At 58.5% G+C, this 22287-nt stretch overlaps 2 protein-coding genes across 2 annotated transcripts; one reads left to right on the top strand and one right to left on the bottom strand.

The window, feature by feature from the left end:
• Nucleotides 1-5719: 5719 nt before the first annotated feature.
• On the top strand, nt 5720-12296 carry GLIS2 (GLIS family zinc finger 2; the record flags this gene model as incomplete). The annotated part of the gene is made up of 6 exons (XM_082670182.1): nt 5720-5891; nt 6761-6933; nt 7475-7651; nt 7735-7868; nt 7953-8071; nt 9331-12296. 6 exons carry the CDS (start codon nt 5720-5722, stop codon nt 10128-10130), a joined length of 1575 nt encoding a protein of 524 aa, XP_082526308.1. The 3' UTR covers nt 10131-12296.
• A 750-nt stretch (nt 12297-13046) lies between these two features.
• Nucleotides 13047-20523, bottom strand: PAM16 (presequence translocase associated motor 16). Its single transcript, XM_082670183.1, has 5 exons — nt 20429-20523; nt 15011-15095; nt 14049-14185; nt 13627-13692; nt 13047-13202 (listed from the first exon to the last, which is right to left on the bottom strand). Exons 1-5 carry the CDS (start codon nt 20429-20431, stop codon nt 13116-13118), a joined length of 378 nt encoding a protein of 125 aa, XP_082526309.1. The 5' UTR covers nt 20432-20523; the 3' UTR covers nt 13047-13115.
• Nucleotides 20524-22287: the final 1764 nt, after the last annotated feature.

Here is a 22287-nt window from a genome sequence, read left to right as displayed (position 1 = left end):
GGTTGTGTCACCTGGAGGCCCTTGAGCTCCCACCTGGGCAGGGTCTGCCCTCCAGGGGGCCTGGGGAAGCCCCCCACCCTCACCCCCATGCTGGCTGAGTGCCCATCTTGGGGTGGGGGCGGGGTCTGCTTGTGAAGCAGGAGGTTCCTGGGGAAGGCGAACCCCACACTCTTCCAGGAAGTGCTGCTGGCACTGGCCCCTCTCCTGGGACTTGCTTGGGTCGAAGCCTCAGGATAAGCCCCCTGGGTCCTGGGAGGAGGCTTCCTTCTTCCAGGGCTGCTCAGAGCCTCTCCAGGGCCTCCCAGTGCTCTTTCTTCGATGCAGTCAGGCTCTGGAAGGTGGCTTGGGTTAGCTGTGGCCACTCCACTGGGGAGACTGCGGCCCTCCGAGGGGCACAAGCTTGTTTAGTTACACCCTCAACTGAAGTACAGGTACTCCCAGCTGAGGGTGAAACTATGTGATTACAGTGGGAGGGCCGGTCCCCTCTCAGCTGTCCTCACAGCCCCAAACTGGCCAAAGACTGAGGGACTCAGCAGCGCTGGTGACAATTTGTTCACAAGTTTGATTAAGCACCTACTATGCGCCCAGCAGTGTTCTAGGTGCTGAACATTACATACTAATGGGAAACACTAATCATCGGATATGCAGCATTTTATTGATTTCTCCCCAAAATCCAATGAGGGGTATGTCTTTAAATTTATTTATTTATTTATGGCTGAGTTGGGTCTTTGTTGCTGGGCGCAGGCTTTCTCTAGTTGCGGTGAGTGGGGGCTACTCTTTGTTGCAGTGCTAGGGCTTCTCACTGCGGTGGCTTCTCGTTGCGGAGCACAGGCTCTAGGCATGTGGGCTTCAGTAGCTGTGGCTCGCAGGCCTTAGAGCGCAGGCTCAGTAGCTGTGGCGCACAGGCTTAGTTGCTCTGCGGCATGTGGGATCTTCCCGGACCAGGGCTCAAACCTGTGTCCCCTGCATTGGCAGGTGAATTCTTAACCACTGTGCCACCAGGGAAGCCCGAGGGGTATGTCTTATTCTATGAGTATCGTCCTGTTTTAGACATGACAACAATGAGGCTCAGACTGGGAGGTGACTTGCCCTAAGTCAAATGGGCCGGAAGTGGCAGAGCCAAGTTGGAGACCCAGGTGGTCTGACGCATACTGGAGCCCTGCTCTGTGGCCTGGTCAGAAAGGGGGGCCCTGAGAAGATGAGGCCTGCCCCTGCCCCCCGGCCCCCGCCACTGTGCGGCTGAAGAGGGTGGAGCTCTTGGCCAGAGCAGGGCGCCGCAGCAGTTCCCAGGAATGCAGGGCTGTGGGGCCGTTTGCTTTGGTAGCATATCTGCCCTCAGCTCCCCAAGCCTCTCTGTGGGCCCCCCCCAATAGTCAGCCCCTCCAGCACCCACTCACAGCCTGCTGTCCCTCCTGGGCTCTGCACCTAGCTCCCACAAACCCCTGGGCAGGGAGGGGGTGGGAAGCCAGACCCCCTTTGCCTGCCCCTTCCCACGTCCATGGGCCCAGGAGGGGCTAATGGTGAACACAGCTTCTGGGCTCACGTGGGCTTGAAACCCAGTTCTGCCACAGACAAGCTGTGTGACCCTGGACAGATCACTTAATCTCCCTGAGCTTCAGTTTTCACATCTGTAAATGGGGATGAAACAACACCTGCCTTAAACAGTGGGCGTGCCACCCACTCATGAAACCTGGGCCAGAGGTCTCCCCTCCCAGCCCTCAGCTTCCCCGTCTGTAAGACCCACGTGCTGACAATGATGGTCCCTGTACCAGATGCAGGGGCACCCTTCCAAATGCAGGGAAGCCAGGGACTCGCTTCTGCTTTCCATTCCATAGCAAGAAAGTCACGTGGGCTTTTAAGAGGTACCTCCTGGGTCCTGGTCCCCAAGTCCTAGGCTGGATGGGTCACAGCTGCTCAAAGGGCAGTTTCAGGACAACCCCTGGGAATAAAGGGTGTGCCTCTCGTTGCCCTGACAACACTGCTACCCTGGCGCTCGCTCACCTGGTCCCACGCTGCTGTGGGGTGGGTAGGGAGGCCTCTCTTACAGGGGCCCAGTCCTCTGTTTCTGCCAAGAGACCCTGAGCGCTTCTCAGGGGTCGTGCCAAGCCTGCCGCCTCCGTCCACACAGGCCCCTTTCCCGGCTCAGGTCCAGCCAGCGGCCCTCTCCCAAGCAGGGACGAGGGGCTTTCTCCAGAGCAGATTCCTGCCGGCGGCTCCCATTTGCCTGGTGACCTTGAGCCTCAGTTTCCGCATCTGTGCCACAGGGAAACCAACGGCGTCACTCACAAGAGCGACTTTAGAGGGTTCAGAGAATTCGTGCACAGACGGCTCCTGGCACATGGTAGGTGCTTAATGGATGCTGACCCCCGCTTTCGGGTGTGCGTTCCACCCCACGCCGCAGGACCCTGGCGGAGGCGGTGACTTGTCCCGGCCTTAGTTTCCCCGAGGGGCCGGCCCCGCCCCCCGCTGGGGTGGGCCGGGCTGCCAGGTAGGGCCGGGAGGGCGCTGCGGGAGCTGCAGCTGGGGGCCGTCTGCGCGCGGCCGGAGGGCGTACAATAGCGGCCATTGTCTGCGCTCGGCCAGAAGGCGGGCGCGGCGGGGCGGGGGCCGGGCCCCCGAGGGCCACCGCGGCCCACCCTCGGGGTGACCCCGCCCCGCCCCCGCCGCCCCGGTGGTCCCCGCGCCACCCCCGCGCGCTCCCACCCGCGCCGCTTCCTCCCGCTCCCTCCGCCCTAATTAGTTCCTTTCGCAGCTGGAGCAGCGGCGCCCGGCTGCGCGGCCACCTCGGCGCCGCCTTCCCGCCCAACCCCCGCGCTCGGGGACCGCATGACCCCGCGCTGGCGGGGCGCTTGTCGCGTCACCTCGCGATCAGCGGGAAACTGAGGCCAGGGTTCCGCAACCAGGCTCCGCGCTACCTCAAGAGACTCGCCTCTACTCTCAGCGAGGCGGGTCACCCTTCGGAGCGTCCCTCTCCTTCTCCGGGAAACAGACACCGAGTGTCCACCTCCCCACCCCCAAATCGATCGGGTGATGGCTGGCTGCCGGCCTCCGGAGGTGATCACAGCGCCAGTCCCGGGGTTCCAGGCCCAGCTGCGTACCCACTCTGGGCCTCTAAGGCCCAGGAGAATGTGACCCTGGCTCTGGACTGCCCCCATCACCCAGCCCGGGAGCAAAGAATAGAGCCCGAGCCCAGAACTGGCCACTGCTGGCTGGGGGTGGGGGGTGGAAGGGGACACTTGGAGGTTGGCCAAGGTCAGAGCAGGAGTGGGGGTCACAGGCGTCTCCCCTTGGGTGGGGCAGCCTAGGGTGGGGAGCTGTGGGCTTTTGGGGGCGGCTCCTTCCTCCTTTCCCAGGAGTGGGGAGGCTGGGCCTCCTGGCTGGGCTCTGGCTTTCATCAGAATGAACCCCTGTTCCCAGGGCAGGACCCAGTGGCAGGAAGTGGGGGGGGGTGTCTCTGGGGACTGGGTCTGCTGATTAAGGGGGGTGCTGTAGGCCCAGCTTCACCCTGGGAGACAAGCTCCTTTTGGGGTCCTCCCTAGTTCTGGGCTGAGGCAGTGTCTCCTACAAGTCTTCAAAACAAGGTGACCCATGGCTCCTCCCTGGTTCCCCTCTGGCCTTAGGAGAGGGCATAGGGCAGGTGCCAAAGGATGTTACTTTGGCAGTGTTGCCAATGAGAGTGTCAGTCTGAATTCCCAGTTCCCAATCCATCCTGCCCTCGTGGTCCCCTTCTCCAGAAGGTCGGGTAGAGGGTTGGGGGACAGAGGCTGTGGGGAGGCCTGTGGCTCTAGGCCAGCTGAAGGACCAGGCCACCAGCCCTTCCTGGCTCCTGAATTCTTAATCAGCATAAATATTTACTTCCTTCCTCCCCTTCCAGGCTCCCAGCACAGAGGAGCTTCAGGGAGGTTGGACTGGGCCTGTGTCTAAAAATAAACAGGTGGAGGGACAGGCAGACACACAGACAGACAGACATAACTGGGGGGGTGGGTCAGGCAGAGGGCAGCTCCCTGCCCAGCCAGAGGAAGAGTGGAGGGGGCCCAGGTCCATCCATCACTGTCACCTGCCCACCTGGGTCTGGAGCTCCTAAGGGGACAGCGTGGCAGTCTGGTCCCAGCTCTCTGGCATCACTGGAAGCCCCTGGCCCATGCATGGCCTGCGGGTTAATCCAAACAGATCTGCCAGCTCCCACCTGATGGAGTTTAACAGGGAAAAGTAAAGTCACAGACCTCGGTCCCACAGCCAAGTGTGGCCACCCATTCTCTGATAATGCTGCCCCCTCCCCAGGCTCAGAGACTCCAATGTTAGCCATGTGCTGGGGTCTTGGGATGTGTCCCCAGAAGCAGAGGGTCTTAAGTGAGGGAGGGGACCACTGTTACCTGTGTGTGGAGGGTCTTGGCAGAAGTGGAGCTTGTTGGGGAGACGGATGAGCCCGGGCTTGGAGCTGGGGCAAGCTCCAAGTTGCTGAGGGGCTTGGTCTGGAGAAGATGAGTGAGGATGTGGGGTCCCCGTCCTGCTCCGTGGAGAGAGCTCCAGGCAGCTCTGCAAACATACACACTGGTGAAATACATGAAGTCTTTTACCATGTGGTGGTCTCGGGGATGTTCCCTATTAAATTGTGAAGAGCTAGATTCTGTGAACGACAGAGAGTATCTTGTTTGGCAGATAGATTTTCAGGGTGTAATCATCTCAATTAACAAACACAAGGAAACACCATTTCCCAGCATGTGAAAAGATTGCTGCTGTAAAAAATGATTTGGAATAAAGGACCCTTGCTCTTGGGTCACTTATATGTGAAGAAAATTACACCATTGAGAAATTCAAAGTGGTGAAAATTCACCACTCAAAATAAAAGAATATCATCATCATTAAAAAAAAAATTATGTATGTATGTGTTTTACTAACCACTAGACAGCCCATCACTTCCCCCTACCCTGCCCCTGGATGGCCTGGCTGGGCCACAGTCCCCAGCTGCCCCCTGGTGGTGGCCCAGAGCCCTCGGGCTCCCCACGCCTGTGGGACCCTCTCCTTGGACTGCCCCTGGGAGGCAAGGCCACCTGTCTGTCTGCCCAACCCTTGGGGCCGGGCCAGGCTTCGCACAGCTTGCCTGGGACAAGCTGTCAGCCTCATTCCCTTGGAGGTGACCACAGCTGCTTAGGTGCTAGCGGTCAGTAACTAGCACCTCTGAGGGCCACCTGGGAGGACACTCATTGCCCTCCTGGCCTGGTTCTGGGTCTTCCAGCTCACACCAGGCATATGTCCCAGGCGTGACTTCCCACTCAGTCAGAAATGACCTTTGGGACTTGCCTGGCCAGTTCCAGGGAGGAGATGTGGCCTTGAATCTGATGGTTCTGCCACTTCCTAGCTCTGCAACCTGAGACAGTGTCGCTAAAACTCCATTCATGGCAGAATGGACCCTGTGAGCTGCTTCCCAGAAAAGTCTCGTGGGAAGTGGAGGAGTTAGCTGTGGGTTGGTGGTTGGCTCACCATGATACCTGCTGTCCAGAGCCACTCAGAAGGTCTCTCTACCCGGGGAGGCAGCCTCCACACTGCCCAACACCCACTGCCTCTCCGCTCCTGTGGGCTTTAATGGGCTCAGCCCGAGGAGGAGTCTGGGGTCACAGTGTCACAACACAGCTCCTGTCCTCTCCCAGGTTCCTGCCTGAATACCAGCTTGGGAGCCCCTCGCTGCCTGCTGCCGCCCCCACCCCCAGCCCCCATCACCATGCACTCCTTGGACGAGCCGCTCGACCTGAAGCTGAGCATCACAAAGCTCCGGGCGGCGAGAGAGAAGCGGGAGAGGACACTGAGTGCAGTCCGGCACCGAGCTCTGCACAGGGAGCTCGGCCTGGTGGATGACAGCCCCACCCCGGGCTCCCCAGGCTCCCCGCCCTCAGGTACTGTGCCCGGGCAGGGCAGCAGTCTCTGAGCCCTGAAGGAGCCCTGGCGATAGGAAAAACGTCCCAGGTGTATCCACCAGGACATAGTCACAGCCCCTCACAGCCTCACTTAGAGTGCTCTCCACACTGTCCATCCATCCTCCCAGCAGTTTATCTTTGGAGGTGACACTGTCCCTGGGAGGAGGGAACTGACTTGCCCAGCTCCTGAAGCTGGCACAGCAGAGCCAGGATTCAGACTGAGGCCTCTGGGAGAATTTGGAGGAGCTGGTAAGGGGTTACGGGGGATTCATGGGTAGTAGCAAAAGGCCCCATGGCCCAGTGTCTGGGCTCTGAGGCAGAGTGGTCGGTCAGCCAGACCAATTGAGACTGGGGACTGAGCCCAGCAAGTGCTTCTCAGGGGGTGCTTGGGGCTCAGGTCTTCTGCTCCGTGTCTGGTGGACCCTGAAAACCAGATCTACCACGTCTGAGCTGGAAGGCTCTGGAAGCAGCCCAGCCCAAACCTTTCATGTTACAGAAGGGGGCAGAAAGGGACGGGAGAGAAGTGAGAGGTCCCTACCTGACATTGTGATGAGGAACCAGGGGCCCTGGGTTCCAGTCCCTATTCAGTTACTTACCCTGTGTGCCAGCCCGTTCCCATCTGTAAAATGGGTACTTCCCATCTTAACCAGTGGCTGAGCTCTCACCACGGCAGAGGTCACATTTGTCAGCTGTACAGGTTGCTACTCAGATTCCTGGGTCCCAGGGTGGGGGGGGCAGGGTGTGGCTGGTGTCTGCTTCCAGAGTCACAGTGGAGGAGTTGTGGGCAGGAGGGACTGGCCCGTCAGAACTCCTGGCTCCAGTATCCCTGAATCATGCCTTTCCCTTAGTCTTCCTGCTGAACCCCAAGTTCCCCGAGAAGGTAGAGGGACGCTTTTCGGCAGCCCCTCTGGTGGACCTCAGCTTGTCGCCGCCGTCCGGGCTGGACTCGCCCAATGGCAGCAGCTCGCTGTCCCCTGAGCGCCAGGGCAATGGGGACCTGCCTGCAGTGCCCACTGGTCCGGTAAGGAGGGGATGTGTGTTCTAGAGAAAGTGTATTTCTGGGGCTGCTGTAACAAAGGACCACAAACTGGGTGGCTTAAAACAGAAATGTATTATTGTGGAAGCTAAAGTCCAAAATCAAGGTGTTGACAGGGCCATGGTCTCCCCGAAGGCTCTAGGGGGAGTCCTCCCTTGCCTTTCCCAGCTTCTGGTGGCTCCAGGTGCTCCTTGCCTTCTAGCCATGTCACTCCACTCTCTGCCTCTGTCATCACACGGCCTCCCTGCTCCGTGTGTCTGTGTCCAAATCTCCCTTTCTCTTTTGGAGACACTGGTCACTGGGTTCAGGGCCCCTGTCCAGTCTGACCTCTTAACTTAAATCTGCAAAGACCCCATTTCTATACAAGGTCATGCACACAGGTACCAGGGGTTGGGGCTGGGACATGTCCTTGTGTGGGACACAGCTCAACCCCCAGACAGAGGGAGACCGGGGGTGTGGGGGTGGGGTTTGGGCCCACTGGCCCGTGGGCAGGTGTTGACCAGCTCTGCCCCCTACCCTCCCCCAGGACCTCCAGCCACTGCGCTACCTGGACAGCGTCCCCAGCTCCTTCCAGTTCTTCCTGCCCCTAGGCTCCGGGGGGGCCCTGCACCTGCCTGCTTCCTCATTCCTCACCCCCCCCAAGGACAAGTGCCTCTCGCCAGAGCTGCCCCTGCCCAAGCAGCTGGTGTGTCGCTGGGCCAAGGTGAGTGGGGGTTGGGAAGAGTGGGGCAGGGTCCAGGGCAGGTGGCGGCCCCACTCGGGCTCAGCACACTCTTGGCCCTGCAGTGTAACCAGCCCTTTGAGCTCCTACAAGACCTGGTGGACCACGTCAATGACTACCACGTCAAGCCCGAAAAGGACGCAGGCTACTGCTGCCACTGGGAGGGCTGTGCCCGCCATGGGCGCGGCTTCAACGCCAGGTGAGGGAGGGCGAGGTGGGTGGGAAGGGGGGCCTGGGTGTCCAGCGGCTGAGCTGTCCTCCTCCTGTGCCCTCCCTGGAGCAGATACAAAATGCTCATCCACATCCGCACACACACCAACGAGAAGCCGCACCGCTGCCCCACCTGCAGCAAGAGCTTCTCCCGCCTGGAGAACCTGAAGATCCACAACCGGTCACACACAGGTGAGGGCGGGGCTGGAGTGCGGGCGCCGGGCCATCTCTGCAGCCAAGAGACAGTCGCGTACCCCAACTGTTTGGCGGCCCCTTTCCGAGTGCCACTTGCTGGGGAAGCCTCTCCCATGGGTCAGACCCTCGCCACGCGCTCTTGGGACACAGACTTGTCTTCCTGTGTCACACTCGGCATTGTGTTCGTATGATCGTCGACTCATGCCACCTGTGACTGCAGTGTGTCTGCTCGCTTCTCGTGGATCCCAGCACACAACAGGGCCAGCACTGGCCAGCAGAGCCACACACTTAATTTATTTATTTTAAAAATATTTATTTATTTGGCTGCGCTGGGTCTTAGCTGCGGCACGCGAACTCTTAGTTGTAGCATGTGGGATGTAGCTCCCTGACCAGAGATCAAACCCGGGGCCCCTGCATTGGGAGTGTGGAGTCTTAGCCACTGGATCGCCAGGGAAGCCCCTTAATTTTAAATTTCCTAATCGCCCACATTGAAAAAAGTACAAAGAAATACACGGTGAGGTGAATTACAATGATATATTTTCTTGAACTCAATATATTCAAAATGTTGTCAATTCAATATTAAAACATCAGGGAGGGACTTCCCTGGCAGTCCAGTGGTTAAGACTGTGCTTCCAATGCAGGGGGCGCAGGTTCGATCCCTGGTCAGGGGACTAAGATCCCGAATGCCTGCGCTGCGTGGCCAACAAACGAACAAAAAAACCCCACACACATCAAGGAGACACTGAAATTCTTCATTTCCTACAAAGTCTGTGGACTCCAGTGTATATTTTACACTAGAGGCACATCTCAAAGGCTCACAGCTTCACGGGGCTCCGGCCGGCCCTGGTCAGCAGGAGCAGCCCTTTCATAAATCTGGAGAAACTGTGTTGAGTCAGGGCCAAGGGCATCCACGCAGCGCTCACTGTGAGCCAGGCCCTAGCAGGGTCTTTAAGCAATTACCTGTGGAAGTGGTCGCTGTCATCAAAGTCTGAAGCACAGGCCTGAGGCCAAGGGCACACACGGCCAGGCCACAGGCTGGCTTCTCAGCGGCCACGACCTGCCGTCCCCACTGGAGTCAGAGCTCTGCCGGTGCTGAGGACACCACCCCCCAAATCAGACAGCCCCTGCTCTCAGGGAGGTCTCGGTCTGGGGTGAAGGGCCTGGGGACTGTCGAGTGGGTGGTGGGGGGTGGGAAACTGGGCTGGGATGGCCTGGGCGGCGGGAGCCCCTCACACCGGCACTGGCGCCGCCCACAGGCGAGAAGCCCTACGTGTGCCCCTACGAGGGCTGCAACAAGCGCTACTCCAACTCCAGTGACCGCTTCAAGCACACGCGTACCCACTACGTGGACAAGCCCTACTACTGCAAGATGCCCGGCTGCCACAAGCGCTACACGGACCCCAGCTCGCTGCGCAAACATATCAAGGCCCACGGACACTTCGTGTCGCACGAGCAGCAAGAGCTGCTGCAACTTCGCCCACCCCCCAAACCACCGCTGCCCACCCCTGACGGCAGCCCCTATGTCAGCGGGGCCCAGATCATCATCCCCAACCCGGCTGCCCTCTTCGGAGGCCCCGGCCTGCCCGGCCTGCCTCTGCCCCTGGCTCCCGGCCCCCTTGACCTCAGTGCCCTAGCCTGTGGCAATGGCGGGAGCAGTGGGGGTGCAGGGGGCATGGGCCCTGGGCTGCCCGGCCCCGTCCTGCCCCTCAATCTGGCCAAGAACCCGCTGCTGCCCTCGCCCTTTGGGGCTGGCGGACTGGGCCTGCCCGTGGTCTCCCTCCTCGCTGGCTCCGCTGGCGGCAAGGCCGAGGGGGAAAAGGGGCGTGGGGCAGTGCCGGCCAGGGCCCTGGGCACAGAAGGCCGCAAGACCCCCCTGGAGAGGACTGAGAGCGGCCGCTCCCGGCCAAGTCCCGATGGCCTCCCCCTGCTGCCGGGCACCGTGCTGGACCTGTCCACAGGCGTCAACTCAGCGGCCAGCAGCCCAGAGGCACTCACTCCTGGCTGGGTGGTCATCCCGCCGGGCTCCGTGCTGCTCAAACCGGCCGTGGTGAACTGAACCCACTTAGTGGACGCCGACCACCTGTAGCCCAGCCGGCGGCTCCCAGCCCTGCCCCCCGACGAACGGAAGCTCTTCTGCGAAATAGCAATAATGTTCTCCTGCCCCATGGCCCAGTTGGCTGTGTCCCCTGGGCAGACCTAGCCCCAGATAAGCTGGGCAGCAAGGATGGTGCTAGAAGGGCATTGCTGGCACCCCAGGCTCCCGAGGGAGGAACTGGGTCTGCCAGCTAGGGAGAGCTGTGCTCCTGGGTGCTGAGGCCTGGCTCACCTCTGTCCCACCCCACCCCACCCCCCACCTAGCCCTCAGTCCCCCTGTCCCCCAACTCTAGTGCCACCCTCATCCAGTGGCCAGCCGGGCAGGTCACCCTCCCTCCCTTGCCCACCTGCCAGCCCTGTCCCAGCAGTGGGGTGGTGGGGTGGTGGGGTGGCATCTGCCCTCCTGACTAGCGCCAGGCTCCCTCCCCATCCCCTTTAATGGTGAGCTGTGAGGACCCCCTGGGATTGAGGTCCCACCCCATCCTGCCTAGCCTCACTGGCCCCCTGCTCTGGGGGCTCCTGACCCCTTTCCCTCTGGTCTACCCTCCAGAGGGAGAGCAAGACAGACGCAGGCCCTGGCAAAGCCACAGGAAGAAGCCACCTTACCTTATGACAAGGCGCCTCCCAGCTTGGAGAGGGAGGCCCGCTCTGCCAGCTGCCCCTCATTGCCCGCCATCTGCAGCAGCCAGCTCGCTGCCCGAGGGTCAGTCCCTCCTGTGGACTGGCTGACACTCCAGGTTGAGGGGGCTGGCTGACTACTCATCTGCCCCTTCACCACTGGGCCTCCCTCTACTTTCAGGGAGCCCTGAGTGGGGAGAGGTGCCAGGACCTGGGACCGGCCCAGCTCAGGGAATAGGTGGGGCTGGGCCTGGCCTGGCCTGGGGTGGTGCCACCCTGCACAAGGGGCTGTGGAGGCCTGCAAGGTGTTGTTAGGAGGGGAGGCTGGCTAGGCACAACCCCGGGCTGGGATACAGCTTCTGTCCTGGGGGCACCAAGTCACGGCCAGCACAGGCAAGGGAGGGCTCCAGGCTGGTGCTGGGCATGGGAGCTTCCAGAGGCCATGGACAGAAGGACCTGGGCTTGAGGAGGGGAAGAGGGGCTGCGAAGCAGCCAAGGATGCCCTTGGGAGGGCCCCACCCCTCTGCCTGGGAAGGGGAAACCAGACAAAAGAACCTGGACTTGGCGACCTGGCTGCTTCCTTTGGCTTTTCTGAGCTGAGCTCCTGCCCTAGGTGTCCCTGCTCTGCTCCCCCACGGAGGGGGCCAGAATAAGCTAAGGATGCTGGGGCTCCGTGTGCCCCAGAGCCCACACTGCTGCCCAAACCCAGGGAGCTGGGCTCTCCCACAGGCCTGGCAGTGCAGCACATGTCTCATTCCCCGCCCTGAGCCCTCACGTTCCCTCCCCGTAGGGGGCCTGGTTCGGTCTGGGAGGTGCTGGCCCAGCAGTCAGGAGCTCTGTCTGGCTCCTAGGCCTGCCCTGCCCTTGGCCACAGTGACCAAGCCCTCCGTGTCGCCAGCTGCAGAACAAGGGAGCTATGGGACTGCAGGGGGGTCCTTAGCAGCCCTGCAGCTTCCCTCCTCTGAGCAGCTCTGCTGACCCTGCCCTTTCCTGGACTGCCCTTCTGTCCCAGAGGGGTCACCCTGACCCAGCCCACTGACAGGGCCCGGCAGCACTGGCTTTGCCCCTTGAAGGGGCTGTGAGCAAAGCAGGAGGGAGCTGGTCTCCTTCCCTCACGCCCCACCCAGGACCCAGGCACCCCCACCCCCACTAAGGGCCCCAGGCCTTAAGTCCCCATTGGGGTGAGGGGTTTGAGACTCAAGCCCCGGGAGCAGAGGAACAGGGCACTGGAAGGTGACATTAGCTCAGCATGTGACTCGGTGATAGACCAGGCCCGAAGGTGCCGGTGTACGTGTCGTTGTTGTCAGTTTGTTGTTGCACATTCCAGGATATCAGTATTCTAACAGGTTCTAAGTGCCTTTCTATCGTAGCTTATGTTTTTCCTCCTCTTGGCTCCATTGCTGTTAGCATAGAGTTTTAAAAAAAGAAAAGAGATAAGCTAATGACTATAACAATATATTCCTCCATGTGAGAGGAAGTTTATAAAGAAACAATAAAAGCGAGTTACAAACACAGTTTGTCTTGGATGTGCCAGGAGCTGGGCCATGTACAGGAGACCACCTCCGACCGCCTGTGCCTGGCTCTGGGGTCCCCCACCCAGACTGCAGTGCCAAGACCCTGTTCTGGGGTTTTCTCCCAACCCTGTGGGGGCCATAAGCTCTCTATCTGCTGCTGGGAGCTGGAAGGGAAGGGCGGCAAGGGGAGGTGCTGAGATGGAAGGTTCTGGACAACACATCGCAGGTTCAGGTACTCATCTGCCACTGCCTGCCATGACTTTGTTAAGTGCCTTAGCTATGGGGAAGCCTGGCTCCCTGGCCTCGGTGCAATGAGAGGCTGGCAAAAGCTCCTCTTTTCCGGCCGCACCCTGGAGCTTTCCCCCCAGATTACTGAGGTGTTAGAGCCCAACCCAGGTCAGGGAAAGGCGGCCTGTGACAGAGCCCAGGGGCCCGAGCTCCATCCACCCACGGGGTGGGCGGGGCAGACCTGAGGACGGTGATGCCGAGGGAGGGCCTGGCATTGGGACTGCGACAGCAGGAGAGGCTGTGTCCGGTACTTGACAGAACGCGACCAGCTTCCTTAGACAAGCAGGGCCAGGCTGGCTGGCTTCTAGCCAACCTTGCCCACACTGGCCCCGCTAGGTGTCAAAGGCCCAATAACGGGCAGGCAGATGCCACTGCTTCCCCTCCCCTGCACGTACAGCCCCACAGCTGGCGGGAAGAGCAGCCTGCCTTCTGGAATCTGGCCGTGCGCACTCAAGAAATGCAGAAAAGACATTTATTACCGAGCTATAAATTAGAGGTGGGCGGGTGGGGTGTGAGGCACCGAGCGGTCACGTTTTGGGCGGCTGCTCTCGCTCTCTGTCCTCCTGGGCCTGGATTCTGAGTTCCTCCTCAAGGCGCTCCTTCGCTCGCACCACCTGGGGAGGGAGTCACAAACAGTTAGGCAGGATGGCCCCTTCCCTCCCCGGGTCCAGCTCCAGCTGCCTGGAGAGCAGTAGGCAGGTCAGAGGTAACAGCCTGAGCGGAATATAAACAGAGGGGCCCGGGGACGCACTGAATGAGTCTGGGAGCTGAGAGCTGGTTCCAGCACTCCACCAGCTAGCAGTCCTGGCCCTTCAAAGCCTCGGCTGCTGTGGGCTCCACTGTCCAGGGTGACACAGGGCCCAGGCCAACACAGTCCCACTGGCTGGGCCACATGGAGCTGGCAGCCCTGAGGGACTGGCAGTTCAGGGGGCTCCCTGCGCCCCAGGGACCTTTCTCCTGACAAGCTCTGAACTGCCTGGAAATGAGGGAGGCCCAGTGAGAAGCGGCCCCGCGGCCTGCCCCCGTCCCAGCACTCACCTTTGACTGCAGGTAGAAGGAGCCACCCACGGATTTATCGTTCACCTTGAATAGGTGTTCGTAGTTCTGCAGAGGAGGGGAGACGGTGAGGGTCCCTGGGTTACAGAGGCGGGGGAAGCTAGGAGATGACAAAAAGGAAAGCGAAAGGGCTCGCCCCCTCCGCCATGCTACAGCACCCAGAGCCGTTGAGGGGCGGAAAAGCGGACAGGTGCCCACTGAGGGAGGCCCACGCCTCTGCCACTGCTGCCTGTGGCCTAAACACTGCCAAGTGACAGTGGCTTCTTCGAATCCCAGCTGGCCGCAGCCAGAACCCCCGCTCCTGCCCGTTTCTGCTGCCCCCCTTCCCCCTCCCAACGCTGGTGGCCTGCCGCCCCATCCCCACTTCTGGTCTGCTTGTCTCAGAGCTGGCCTGGTGGCCTCACCTTCTGGATCTCCTCAGGGCTCAGCTTAGAGACGTTGAGAATCTGCTGTGCCTCCTGGAGGCTGAGGCCGGAGAGGTTGGAGGCGGCCGCAGACTGGTGTCCCGCGCGCCCCCGGGCGTCAGCTGCTGCCCGGCTGGCTGTGGGGACACACGGGTGAGCACTTGGCACTCAGCGGCCCGGAGCTCCCCCGGGCCTTCCACGTGGGCAGCTTACCGCTGCCGGGTGGCGTGGGGGAGGAGACAAGCCGGGCCAGAGGGCATGTCTTCTCCAGGAGTGGATTTTTTGGGGGTGGGGGGTAGTAAAGTGAGGACAGGGGCAGGGGCTGGTCAAACCTGGCATCAGGTCCCCAACCTAGACCATGAGATGACCCTGTCCCTCTTTTCTCCCCTGGCCTCTACCTCCTGGATGCATCGCAAGTTGGGGAGTTTAGGTTACTATGGGGAACAGAGTGAAGCTGCAAGCAAGGGGAGGCAGCATGGCTCTGCCCTACGGTTACCTAGGCCACCAAAGCAGGCTGCCTTGGGTGACTTCTTCCCTTTCAACGCCTCTAGATTCAGGAGCCAGTATACTTTTTCTTAAAGGGTCAGAGAATGAGTATTTTAGGTTCTGCAGGCCAATTAGTCTGTGTTGCAATTACTGGACTCTGCCTCGAAAACAGTCAGAGGTATGGCTGTTCCAATAAAACTTTATTTACAAAAACAGGTGGCCAGGAGGGCCAGTGTGCCCATTTCTGGCCGGATGCTCACGCCCATCAGGTCTCCCTTTTATAGGATTGTCCCAAGATCTAGTAGTCTGCCCCCCCAATGGGAAGTGCCCCAGGCGACCTGAGCTGCCAGAACCCCACCCCACAGAGGGCCCTTGCATTCACAATTGGCCCAGTGCGAGGGAGGGGCCCAGAGCTACCAGGAAAATCTGAGCCAGGCAGGATCTCCCAGCCCAAGGAGACAGAGGCCCAAGCTTACCTGCAAACTCCTGCTGCAGGGCCCGGGCAAAGGCCCTGCCCACCACCTGCACGCCCATCACAATGATCTGGGCCAGGTACTTGGCCTGTGAGCAAAGCAGGCACCTATTAGCAGGCTACATTCTCAGAGCCCCCAGTGATGGACCCTGGAAGTGGTGGCTGTGCGACAAGACTTCTGGATTGCTGAGGTAAGGAAGCTCAGAGCAGCAGCCATAGACCACTTCCTCCAAAGCACCCTGATAAAAAGCTTCTGCTTTGGGTGGCTTCGGGTGCCCATGGGACAGCAGGTCTGGGGAGCGGGGCGGGGGGAAACCCAAGAGAATCCCCAGAGGCAGACGGGACTCTCCCTCGTCCTTTGGAAGAGGCGGACAGGAGCCAAGGCAAAGTGGCCTGGGAACCAGAACTCAGGGCTGGTCCCAGACCCACCATTCACTCTGCCACGACCGGCAGCTTCTTGTACTTGGCTGGTCCAACCGTTACTGGTGGGGAAACGCAGTGCCATTCTAATTCTCCCCACACTATTCAAGTCAGTTCCAATCAACACAACAAAAGACCAAAATACCCTCCACTTTCAAGGAGCAAAGCCCACTAGGTGGGCATTTAGACAAACACAGCAGGGACCAAGTGGTGAGGGAGAGCAGGCCAACCCCTGTTCCTCCACTGGCTCACTCCTTCACTCAAACCCTGCTTGATAGTTAGCACTGGGACCACAAAGATACCCAGGACCCGGCCCTGTGGGAAACCCTCCACCGCAGCGCAGCGCGAGCGTCTTCTACCCCAAGACCGCGTGGGCCAATGCACCATGGAGACAAGTGGGGCATCTCATCAAGCATGACCAGAGGCATGGAAAGGCACCGGAGGGACACCTCAGGAAGGACAGGGAGACTCTGGGAGGCAACGGCACTTCTCCTGGCAGGTAGAATCTCGATGGGAAGATGGGGGCTTTCTAGGCAGGGGGACCAGGGTGAGTCCAAATGGGAGAAAGTGTAGGGGATGCCTGGGAGCAGCCAAGAGCCCAGAGGTCTTGTAAAATAGTAGGAGGTAAGATGAGGCAGGCGGGTGAGATGGGAAACACACAGATCTTACTTACTGTGACCAAGGATTACAAACAGACAGCACGTGTGTGTGTGAGCTGGTACAAACGTGGGTACGTGGAGGACACCCGGAGAATGCTCGCAGCAGGTCACCGCTGCTCACATGGCACATCCAAGTGGTTTCCAACAACCAAGAATGGACTTAGCCAGGGTGCTGAGCACTGTGACAAACACATTCTATCTATTGTGCCATCTAATCCCAACAACTCAAGACACTGAAACACAGAGGGGTTTAGTGACCAACATGAGGACACACAACTAATACCTGGGGGAAGATGGGCAGAAAACCCACAGCCAGTGCTATCAGCTATCCTCAGGCTGCCCACCTCACACAGAATCCCGCGGTCTGCAGGGAGGGCGACTGAACAACATGACAAGGATCAGGACCCAACCCAGAGGCCGAAGAGGGGCTTGTTAGATTCCAGTGGAACCCCGACTCCAGAACTGGCCTTGCTGGCCTCCTAATGGGTGGGGTGGGATGCGGTTCCAGGCCATTAGCGGGGATTGATAAATTGGAAGTGGGTTTGGATTTCACAAGTGGGTGGAAATTTCATAAGCCCCGTATTTCACACCATGAAGACTCTCCAGTGATCAGAGAGAGGGGCGGGGCTGCAGGCGCTGCACTGAGGTGAATAGACTAACGAGGATCTGCTTCAGACGGGAAAGTCTCACCTGGCTTCTCCCGCAACCCCCGCTTGCCTAAAGCCTCTCCCAAGTCGGGCAGGAGGCTCTGAGATGGACAGCTGGTCCTGTCTGAGGGACTGAGAGGCTGACCAGCAGGTGATTCCGAGTGTTACCTTGGCCAGGAATTCCCACCAGGCCTCCGACCACACCTCCTTCTGCTGCCACACCTGACAGCAGCCCCACCCCACTGCCTGCACTGCCTCGTAGTCAGGTGTTTACTTCTCTGCCCAGGTGGTGACTGTTGCTAAATAATGAACGTTAAGAGCTGAGGCTCTAACTGGGCAGCTCCCCCACCACCCCCTGCCCATGGCTCCTGCTGCCAGAGCTCCATAGCTGCAGGGCAGGCTGGGCTTCCTGCAAAGTTTCAGAGGCTACCCCAGCCATCCAAGGGAGCTGCCTGGTCCACCCACCGCAGCTACCAAGGTTCCTGCGGGAGGCATCTCCTGGGGGAGGCAGTGATGCGGAGGTTACACAGACAAGCTCTGGAATCACCTGTGTGCAAATGACAGCTGGGTGCCCTGGATAAGTTCCCCAGTCTCCCTGAGCCTCAGCTTCCTCTCCTACTGTGGTCAACAATAGGGCTGTCACGGGGATTAAATGAGGTAATCCTTATAAAGTGCCTGCCTCAGACCCTGATAATATAGTAGGTGTTCAATAAATGTTGATTTTCATTTATTACTACTCTTTGTTTCCCAAAACCTGACACTGGCCAGGCACTGGAGAGTAACAAAGCTCCGCCCAACACAGCAGCTCATTTGATAGATCCTCTGATTCCTCAGGGGAAAAAGCTGCAAAATGTTGGGTTACATTCCCAGGGAGCTGGAAGCAGCGTGGAAGAGAAGTGAGAAGGCTGCTTTAGTCAGGCTGACATAACCTGGGTCCCCGCTTTGCTTCTTGCCAGCTGTGTGGCCCTGGCAATCACTCAACCTCTCTGAACCTCAGTTTTCTTATCTGCAAAATGGGGAGAATAATACCCCCCTTATAGGAGGGCTAAGGCCCTCAGAAGGCAAGGCATGTAAAAAGTGGACACCTGAGCAGCTCAACAGCTGCCTCTGCTTCCAGACCAGATCCTGCTTGGTGCTGAATGATCTAGAGATCAGAGGTGCAGCCAAGCTTCTCAGCTACCTACTCAATACCCAGACACCTACCAAGTGCCAGGTGGGTCAGCTGTGCTCAGAGCTGAGGATTCATGGGGAGCACAGCTGTGCCAGCTGCAGCTACCACAGGGGATGAAGACAGTTACTGGCTGAGGCCTCTCCCAGAAAGCCCTAAAACACCCCATAATCCACTGACTGATGCTCGGGCCTGAAGACCCTGGGCAAGAGCAACTGGCCAACACAGCATCCAACTCAGGCCAAGCTGTTGGTCAAGGAGCAGAGGTCAGAGCCATGAGACTCCATGCCTGGGACACTGCAGATGGCACACATGCTTTCCTGCCTGGAGAGCAACGTGGCACAATGCGGGACCAAAGCCCTGCAGCTGGGGCAAAGGACCACAGGCAGTGTGGGGGGTTGGGAAGCCCTAAGGAATGTGGTTTGTCTTGTGTGAAGTGCATCAAGAAGGCAACCTGGCTTTGGACAGATGGATGTGCAAAGTTCCCTTCAAGGCACAGTTCCTTGGGCTGGTGGGTAGAGACAGCCACTGACTCACCCTCTCTCAAGGACACATGGAGATAGAAAGGGGGCTCTCTTCACCCAGGGCCCCTGCAAACAGCTGCTGGCATCACAACTAGGCAGGAGGGAGGTCAGGACCACAACTGTCACATCTGCCATGATATGTCCAGGGCCTGGGCTGTGGCTAGCACAGCAGGTGCCCGATACATATCTGAATGAACGTGACACTTGACAGGGCTTCCAAATGCCTCCCACTCCCTCTGCTGAAGGAGGATTCTGGCCATCCTCCCAAAACACGCACACAATACCCCACCTCTGCTGCCACTGCCAGCCAATTCAGTCTACCCCCAGCTTGGCATCCCCAGCTCTGGCTACAAATGACTTCTCTAGTTTTCTCTCCCCTCATTGCTCTCCACGTCACGTACTGCAGCCACACCATCTACTCCAGGATCGGCTCCCCTCCTTCTTTATTCTGAATTCATACACCACACAGGTCACTCTTTTCAAGTGCACAATTCAGCACTTTTTAGGATATTCATAGAGCTGTATAACATTTTCATTATCCATCCCTCCAAAACTCCATACCCATTAACCCAATGAACATCCTCTCTCCTACTCCACTACTGTCTAATCCCAACATCCTTCAAGACTTAGCTCATGTCAGGCTTCCCTAGTGGCACAGTGGTTAAGAATCCACCTGCCAATGCAGGGGACATGCGTTCAAGCCCTGGTCCGGGAAAATCCCACATATCCCACATGCCGCAGAGCAGCTAAGCCCGTGCACCACAACTGCTGAGCCTGCGCTCGAGTCCGCGAGCCACAACTACTGAGCCTGTGTGCTACAACTACTGAAGCCCGCGCACCTACAGCCTGTGCTCTGCAACAAGGGAAGCCACTGCAGTGAGAAGTCCGCGCACCATAGCGAAGAGTAGCCCCTGCTCCCTGCAACTAGAGAAAGCCCCGAGCAATGAAGACCCAACGCAGCCAAAAATAAATAAAATAAACAAATTTATATATATATATACACACATATATATAAAAACTTAGCTCATGTCATTTTCCTATTAATATTGTCCTATTTTATGGACTCGCCTGCTTTCTCCTTTAAGGTACCAACTCCTCCAGAGCCACATGCAGGAATGTGTGTGAAGGACCCAGCGGGGTGGGGGGCGGGGTCCTCAGAAAATGGCAGTGACTATTACAAGGCAGGAACAATATGGTTCTATGCGTACTCTCAGGACACAGAGCAGCTGGGCTTAAAACTGGGATGAGTGACCCTGGAAAAGTCAGATGCCCTGAGTTTCAGACTGTTTATCTGTAAAATGGGGACAATGAGAGCACCGACTTCTTTAGAATTAAATGGGAATCTACATAAGCCTCAGCTCAGGGCCTGGCACTTGTAAGCTCCTACCTTATCCTTAACACTATCAGTTAATAAGTGGCTCCCCAAACCCACTGCCTCAATCACTCAACAATCCTCTATCCGGGGATAGAGCTCAGGACCCTGTACTTTTAAAGGTCCCCAGGTGACCTGACGCAGCCAGTGTGGCCCAGATCTGTGGGCTGACTCTGGGTGCCAATGGTACCGCAGAAACGCTCAGTTTTCGGTGTTGCAGGGTCTGCTTCAAGTCCCAGTTCTGCCACTTCCTGGTGAAAGTCCCGGAGCCCGTTTCACCAGCTTTCAAATGGGGAGGATAATAGGGCGACATCATGAACTAGCTCGGGGACCGAGCAAGGGCTCACGGGCCGGACTTACCTCCACCTTGGGCTGCCGGCACGTGGCTAGCGCACACGGCGATCGCATCTGCTCGGTATTTCCCGGCATGCCAGACCCTCCCTGCCTTCCAGCCAGAAGGCTCTCCCTGGCCCCGAGGTCGCCAGCGCCCGCCTCAGTAACCCCCGGCTGCGACACCCCAGTCCCCGCTCCCCGCCGGGAACGCAGGTGGCGCGCGGCGCCCGCAGTCCAGCCGGAGCTCCCAGCCCCGGCCCCGAAACTGCCTCCCTTCCCCTCCCCTCCTCATGCCTCACCATGGCGGCCACTGTGCTTCAGAGGCACGGGCTCCGGCTTCCCGGCCCCTCGGCCCCGGCTCAAGGGCGGCCGGCGGGTCAAAGGTCAAGGGAAGCTGCAAAAAGCGCGTGCGCTGGGCATGCGCGTTGCTTCTGAAAGGGCGGGGCGTGGGCGGAGACCTATGGCCCGTGCGCGGCGTCGGGGCGGGGCCTGCCTCAGCCTCCGGCGTTCCGGCGACCACCGGAGGCTACTGATGGGCGGTTTCACGACCCTCTGGCCGACGCTTATCCTGGGGCGCTAGGAGCAACAGAACAACACCGGTCAAATGGGGGTGTGTGTGTGTGTGTGTACTATTTCTTCCCTCCATTTTGCCAAAATATTTGGGACTAAAAGACATGCAATAAACATACAACACCTCACAATGAGTAAGACGTCAAATTCTCACAAATATTTAGGAAAACAGGAAACTTCTGGAAAGGAGGGCTCGTCTCCCTCCTCCTTCAAGTCTTTGTTCCAATGTTACCTTCTCAGTGAGGCCACCCTGATGCCCTACCATCGCTGCAACTTGTCCTCCATTCCTTTTCTTTTCTAATACAGGCTTTATTGAGAGAGAATTCATACACCACACAATTTGCCCTTTTTAAATGCATAATTCAGTGCTTTTTAGTATATTCACAGAATTGTGTAACCATCACCATTAGTTCCAGAACATTTTCAGCCCAGCCTTAGCAACTCCATACCCATGAGAAGTCACTGTCCATTTCCCCCTCCCCAGCCCCTCGTGACCACTAATCTGCTTCCTCTTCTATGGATGTCTCTTCTGGATGTTTCATAGAAATGGAATCATACTACATGCGGCCTTTTGTGTCCGTTTTGTGTTTTTTTTTTTTTTTGGCTGCGTTGGGTCTTCGTTGCTGGGCGCGGGCTTTCTCTAGTTGCGGTGAGCAGGGGCTATTCTTCGTTGCGGTGCACAGGCTTCTCACTGCGGTGGCTTCTCTTGTTGCAGAGCATGGGCTCCAGAGCCCAGGCTCAGCAGTTGTGGCGCATGAGCTTTGTTGCTCCACACATGTGAGATCTTCCCAGACCAGGGCTCGAATCCATGTCCCCTGCATTGGCAGGCGGATTCTTTGATTTGATTTGATTTGATTTTTTGCGGTATGCGGGCCTCTCACTGCTGCGGCCTCTCCCGCTGCGGAGCACAGGCTCCGAACGCACAGGCCCAGCGGCCATGGCTCACGGGCCCAGCCGCTCCGCGGCATGTGGGATCTTCCCGAACCGGGGCACGAACCTGTGTCCCCTGCATCGGCAGGCGGATTCTTAACCACTGCGCCACCAGGGAAGCCCCTTGTATTTGGTTTAAACCTCCATTTTTTTTTTTTTTTTTTTGTCCATGCCATGTGACATGCAGGATCTTATTTTCCCCACCAGGGGTCAAACCAGTGCCCCCTGCAGTGGAAGCCTGGAGTCTTAACCACTGGATCACCAGGGAAGACCCATAAACCTCCATTTTTTTTTTTTTTTTTTTTTTTTTTTTTTTGCGGTACGCGGGCCTCTCACTGTTGTGGCATCTCCCGTTGTGGAGCACAGGCTCCGGACGCGCAGGCTCAGCAGCCAAGGCTTATGGGCCCAGCCGCTCCGCGGCATGTGGGATCCTCCCGGACTGGGGCATGAACCCGTGTCCCCTGCATCGGCAGGCGGACTCTCAACCACTGCGCCACCAGGGGAGCCCCATTCTTGATCCCTCCTATTTTTTTCCGAAGCTCTTACCACATTCTATCAAATTATACCATTCATTCATCTTTATGTTTATTATCTGTTCCCTCCCACTAGAATGTGGATTCCTGGAGGGCAGGACATTGATCTCTTTTCTCCACTCTTG

The sequence above is a fragment of the Grampus griseus genome (genome assembly GCF_964374135.1).
Source record: "Grampus griseus genome assembly, chromosome: 14".
Taxonomy (NCBI): Eukaryota; Metazoa; Chordata; class Mammalia; order Artiodactyla; family Delphinidae; genus Grampus; species Grampus griseus.
This window is presented reverse-complemented; position numbering and strand designations above follow the sequence as displayed.

Bases quoted from the DNA above. Each gene is read 5' to 3' on its own strand.
- PAM16 (XM_082670183.1), bottom strand. The intron at 13,693-14,048 runs GTGAGGCCACCA...CCTCCTCTGCAG, and splicing joins GCCCTGAGGAGATCCAGAAG to AACTACGAACACCTATTCAA. The intron at 13,203-13,626 runs GTGAGTGCTGGG...CTCCCTCCCCAG, and splicing joins CCTTCTACCTGCAGTCAAAG to GTGGTGCGAGCGAAGGAGCG.